The sequence below is a fragment of the Sminthopsis crassicaudata genome, chromosome 2 (genome assembly GCF_048593235.1).
Source record: "Sminthopsis crassicaudata isolate SCR6 chromosome 2, ASM4859323v1, whole genome shotgun sequence".
NCBI lineage: Eukaryota > Metazoa > Chordata > Mammalia > Dasyuromorphia > Dasyuridae > Sminthopsis > Sminthopsis crassicaudata.
In genome coordinates, this window is record NC_133618.1 from 59,957,807 (window position 1) to 59,963,500 (window position 5,694).

Below are 5,694 nucleotides of genomic sequence, written 5' to 3' on the forward strand. Positions count from 1 at the left end.
AGCTTCATGGCATCTTTCTCCTTGTTATAGCCAATTCCTTTTTGGGGTTAGTTTGCTAACTATCGAAATTTAGCTTTCCAGTCAATAGTTTAATCCTTCACTTGCTATGCTAATGATGTCTTCCCTCTTAATGGTGTAAAACGCCCCCTTTCCTTGCTAAAAATCCTTATGCATTTATTCCACTATTAGAGTAATCAAATCTTTATCCTTTGATTTGGGGGAGGAAGGGAAAATGGATTATCACTTTTATGTTACTATTCTCAACATCTGTCACCTATCATAGACATTTAATGCATGCTTGGTTGATTATCTAGTCCAATTCCCTTCACTTTTCAGAAGAGGAAATTGAGTTTCAGAGAAGATCTGACTTTCTGTCTGTCCTTAGGTAAAGTCCTTAAGAAGGAAGCTTCTCTGTCTTCTTATGTTCTTTGCTCAGCCCCCACCAGTCCCATCCCAACTGTGATTGTGTAATATATATTAAAATCTTCTCTAGTGATACAACCTAATTCCAAGGACCTTACATTCTACTAACTAGGGGGATACAACAGATATTACTGAGAAGTGGCTAGAAAAGGGAGCTTTGAATTAGCCATTTATAGCAATTAGGAGTTGACCCAAAGAGTGGGACTTTCATGTTCTTTCCAAGTACCTGTGATAAAACTGATTTGATGATTGTTCCCTGAAAAAGAGGTGGTAAGTTGGATATGAAGGGAGCAGTACTTTCTTTGGAGTTTGAATGCATAGACTTGACCTCTGACTTTTGTTCTCCCACTAGACTTCAGTGACTCAAGAAGAGAGAGTTAGCCTGATGACTTTGTGTAACTCTACCTCACTTCAATTCATGCACAAGACATCATCTATGATATCACTGGTTCTCTTAGAAAACCAAAGTCCTCCCTTCACTGGGGGTCTATCGCAGCCTTCTCCCTCTCTAACTTCTGTTCTAAGAAGTTGACAGTTTCTTCCTCTGTAAAATGGAATTAAGACTACTTCTCTCAACATCATGGAACTACTATAGAGAATATGCTTTTTTAAGCTTATAGAAATGGAAGCTATGACTTTTATCATTAACAATATTTTTAATCCAGTGCTTCTCTAGATCCTTTATTGAATTTATTCAAGATAAACAGGAACAACTCCATGCTCCAAGTCTTAGCTGGACAGGAATTCAGGGGGCTGGGTGCCCCAGCCTGAGTATTCTCCTACCCCAATGATGACCTCATTCCCTGGTACAGCAGGTAGGATGGGGCAGTGGTCATTTCAGTTGACTCCATCAGGAATCTGGAGGAGACAAGGTAAGAAATAAGTTGAGAGGAAAGAGGTTCCAGAGATGGAGCAGGAACTGTCCTATACTCCCCCTTCATCCTTTCCTCTCTCCCCTTTCCATCCCTTCTTTGGACCTCCCTTTCTCCACTGTAGTACCTTCTTCATTATCTTCTACTACTTCTTCATGCTCTGCTTCTGGCTCTGCTTCTGGCTCTGGTTCTGGCTCCGATTCCGGAAGGTCGTTGTTTTCTGGGGTTTCTGACTCTGGCTCTTCTAGAACCTCATTTACCGACTCATCATTTTCTGAGGTTTGTGAGCCTGGTTCTGGATCTTTTGAAGATTCTTGGTCCTCAATAGCATCCAATTCTGCTGCCTCTGAGAGCTCTGATCCTTCTACACCATCAGTCTTATCCTCGTCTATAAAGGTAGGAACCCCAACGCACATACCCCCACATGAAATCTTCCTTCCGTCATCCACACAGCTTGAGTCATGGCTTCGGTGTTGATGATGTGCTACATAGGAAAGGTGATGGAAAAAGAGAAAAAGGAGATGAGGGGATTCTAGTCTATCAGTTCCCTACCTGTGCAAGAATTTTTCTTCAGTTGTTCCTCTTCCTCTTGACCCAGTCCTTTCCCTTTTCTACTCTTGCCTACTTTGGAAAATCTACCCCTATTCCCTTCTCCTAGCACCTCCTTGGAAAATCTAGCACTGCTTCCTTCTCCCAGGACCTCCTTACTCTCTGTTGAGGAAGATAGAAGAAAATGAAAGTCTCCTTCACTATAAAATATCAGAGTAATTCCATATTCATTGGATAGAGTTTCTAGAAGCTGGATAACTTGAGAACAAGGCATACCTCAGAAATTTACCAGCTATGTGACCCTAGACACTTAACCTCTCTGCCTCTGTTTTCTCATCTGCAGAATGGGAGTAAGAATAGCACCCAAATGAGGCAACATTTGTAAAATGCTATGTAGACCTTAAAATTCTATGGAAATGTTAGTTATTTTTGTATCACAGAATCAAAAAGTTAAGAGATTCTTTGGAAACTAAAATGTTAGAGCTGTTCTGGCTTTAAATGTCAGAAAATAGGACACAATGTTAGAGGTGGAAAGGGTTTGAGAATCTGCATAGTTTGAAGAGGAAAGGCCCTTAGAACAAAATGAAAGAACAGAACATGGAGAATGTATCGGGTGGAAGATTCCCTGATTTTACAAATAAGACCAGAGAAGGGAGGGAGTTGCTTCAGGAAAATTCATAGAAGAATGAGGAGTAGAGTTCAAGTCTCACAGGACTGTGGAATTTTGAATGAGCTGGGACTACAGGGGTGACATCTAATCTACAATCTTCATTTTAGAAATGAGGAAATTGAGCTCCAGAGAGGTCAGACAATGAGGAAGTTAGCAGAGCTAGCATTTGAATCCAGATTTTTTGACTACAAATCAAGAGTGCTTTCCATTGCTTATTTATCTGCATCTTTTTTTCACTGTTAAAATATAAGAACTTTGAAAGCAAGGTCTCTATTTTTTTATGTCCTCCAGAGCACAGCACCCAGTAGGCACGCAGTTGAAAACCTTTTCTTATTTGTTGAATGAATAAATGTTGGATGGTAGATATTCTATTTGATCTTCAGGTCTTTGTATGACCTCCAGCCCCTCCAATGGGGAACTTCTACTCTGAAAGAAATCCTTCCACGAAGAGAAAACATAAATACCAACAACCCTGAGAAGCAAAACAACATTAAAATAATTTACTCCTAACTACTGTTTTTCCTCTAACCTCTAACTGAAATTTAGCACTTCCTTGAATTATGAATGTAGGTGACAAACATTCTGTGCAAGGGGTCCACTGCCAAAGGAGTCTGGTTAAGAACCCCATTTCTTTACTGTGAGGGAGGCTAAAAAGTACAAAAAGATGCTTATTTGTGAAATAAAACTAGGAAGATACAAGACAATGACATAAGCAATCAGGCTAGGTTGGGCTGGCTAGTAAACAGGCTTGTCTGCAAGCCTAGCTCATGGTGTGAGGAGAAGGAAGTCCAGGCTATTTTCTCTGATCTGCCCTCCTACCATAACTCTGTGTTCCCTGACTGCATACTCAAGTCTCCTGGAGAATAGTCTCTCTTTCTCCATTTCTCATCCCTTTCATCCCACTTCCTTTCTCTTCCTTCTATGTTCTTGCATACTGTGTACTCTTGTGACATTGCTTACCCGTTGGTGTAAGCTTCCAATTCCAGTAGGGGTCTCTGGAGTCGTAAGGGCGGATCTCAGATGCACACTTCAGCAGTTCTTGGCAAGCAAACTCACCCTTCTTTTGGACTATTAGAAGCACCTTGCGCACTATGCGTTCAGGGTCATCCATGGCATCCAGGGACTCATATTCACTCACTGTGAGGATACCTCGAGCCAGAAGCCCATCCAGTAGGATTCCCGAATCATTTTTGAGGCCCTCTATCAGCTGCCTCCGCTCCCGTTGAATCAACTCTGAAGGTCTTTGTTGGATATTGCCCATCCTTGAGTGAGGAGGAATGGAGAGGGAGATCTAGAATGGACCATTTCATACTTCTAGAACAGTCCATGCTCCAGCCACCTGAACACTTGGTTCCTCATTCCATTATAACTTTCCATTTTCACACATAACCTACTACTTCCCGAGGCTCAGTTTCTTTGTCTGTAAAGGAGGGCTCTACTTATCTCAGGCTTACTATGAGAATCAAATAGAATAAGATGGATTTTTGTATGTGTATATTGTACTAAATGTATAAAATGTACTAGAAGTACAATATTCATGTAATTTGTGAATATTATCAACCCCTCACTTGGCAACCACACCCTTCCTACCACAAACCTTCCCAATGAAGAAAGAGCAAAGATTGTACACATAGATCCTACCCAAATTACTTTTTCTGCTATCAACCTTTCCCAAGCCCTGGGAAGTGGGACTTCCTTTCCAGTCTTTGACTTCCTAGGGTAATCCTCCTTCCTTAATTCATCTCAGGTGGGATTAACCAACAATGTCTCTGAGTCTTTATAAACTTAGAATTATAGGATTTTAAATGAGAAGGGGCCTTGGAAGCCATTTAATTTAACTTTTATATTTTACAGATGAGGAAACTGAGGTCCAGATTTATGTTAAATTTCTCTACTTCAATATGTTGAGGATCCCCATGTGATTTCACAGCTGTGGCCATTTTCTCTTCTGATAGGTCCTATCCCCACAAAGACTTCAATTCTTTTTGACTTTCTGTAGCCAAAGAAATGCATCATGTACAGGATTCTACCTTTTGTAGGAGGTAGTTTCCCGAATCCCTAGTAGCCAGAGCCTTCCCTTTCCATCTACTCTGTATGTAGGTGCCTCACCCAGGTCTCATGGTCCTTCATCAGCCTTCCCTCATCAGATCCCGATATCTAACATCCCCTTGGTCTCATCACTACTACTACGACGCTCCGCTAAGGACTAAAGCTTTAGAGGTCATTGGTTACATATTCTCTCAGTGGGTAGCATGACTTCATCCAACCACAGAGGCTTGTTTCTCGTGCCCTGTGTTAGAATACTAGATGTGGGGACCAGTGGGAGGGGACAAACCAGGCACATCATGGGAGAGCCCCAGGATCTAACAGAGCTGTCCAGACATATCCATGTAGGTGAGATCACGAGGCTTTTTGGCACCCTAGCTCTGCCTTGTCCTTTCCAAGCCTTCACAACAGAGGTGTCCCAAGGTATCGTGTTCTGCAAGGTCCAAATCTTACCAGGTCTGTCCCCTTCTTCCCCCCAAATTTGACAGGCACCAAAATTTCCAGTTTCCAACTCAAATGTAATTCTAAAAGGTAACGGGTTTTTGCCTGGCATCTGCCTCGGTTTCTCTTCTGTTGATATCTAAGAAACCCACCCTCCTCACACTGAGCCAGCTTCGCTGGGAGGAAAGGAGAAAGGAAAGGGAGAATGTCCCACAGCTCACTCACCCGGGTTGATGTCTCTGGCTCTGAAGGGAGATGACTGTGCAGAAAGTCTGAAGAGAATGCAATGGAGGGGGAAAGGGAGAAGCTGTACAGGGAGTGCAGGATGAGGGAGCGGCTTCTGCAGCTGCCCTGGGAGGAGGGAGGGGCTGGCTGCCGGCCAGGCGCTGGCATCGGCCCCAGAACTGCCGGGAACCAAAATGGGTCAGCTCGCCCTCTCTTCTGGACAATGGCAAGGAAGGCAGATGGGGCAGGCTTGGATTTACAGAAACCTCCTCCCTCGATCTCATCAAAAATACAGTCTTCATGTTTACTCACTGGGGCGGTGAGGGAGGGCAGCCCCAGAAATACCCCCAATTTATTAGCTTTGAGTATTCTTTTCAATGCCACACCTCAGAGATGGCCTTCCTGTGTCCAAACTCATTCAGCACTTTGTAGCCAACTTTTTGGTGATGGGACAGGTGACAAATAATA

General features: G+C 42.9%; 1 protein-coding gene across 2 annotated transcripts; it reads right to left on the reverse strand.

The window, feature by feature from the left end:
• Window positions 1–1,091: 1,091 nt before the first annotated feature.
• On the reverse strand, window positions 1,092–5,349 carry NOL3 (nucleolar protein 3). 2 transcript variants are annotated; one of them, XM_074286490.1, is made up of 4 exons: window positions 5,227–5,349; window positions 3,475–3,776; window positions 1,423–1,779; window positions 1,092–1,281 (listed from the first exon to the last, which is right to left on the reverse strand). In XM_074286490.1, the coding sequence occupies exons 2-4, from the start codon at window positions 3,773–3,775 to the stop codon at window positions 1,274–1,276; spliced, it is 666 nt and encodes a 221-aa protein (XP_074142591.1). In that variant the 5' UTR covers window position 3,776; window positions 5,227–5,349; the 3' UTR covers window positions 1,092–1,273. The 2 variants fall into 2 exon arrangements, with proteins under 2 accessions (XP_074142591.1, XP_074142590.1); XM_074286489.1 differs by having other exon boundaries at window positions 3,475–3,805; window positions 5,227–5,337.
• Between the last annotated feature and the right edge of the window lie 345 nt (window positions 5,350–5,694).

Coding starts and splice junctions, on each gene's coding strand:
- NOL3 (XM_074286490.1), bottom strand. CDS start 3,775: ATGGGCAATATCCAACAAAGACCTTCAGAGTTGATTCAACGGGAGCGG. Junction 1,780..3,474: donor TTGGAAGCTTACACCAACGG/GTAAGCAATGTC, acceptor TTTCCTATGTAG/CACATCATCAACACCGAAGC.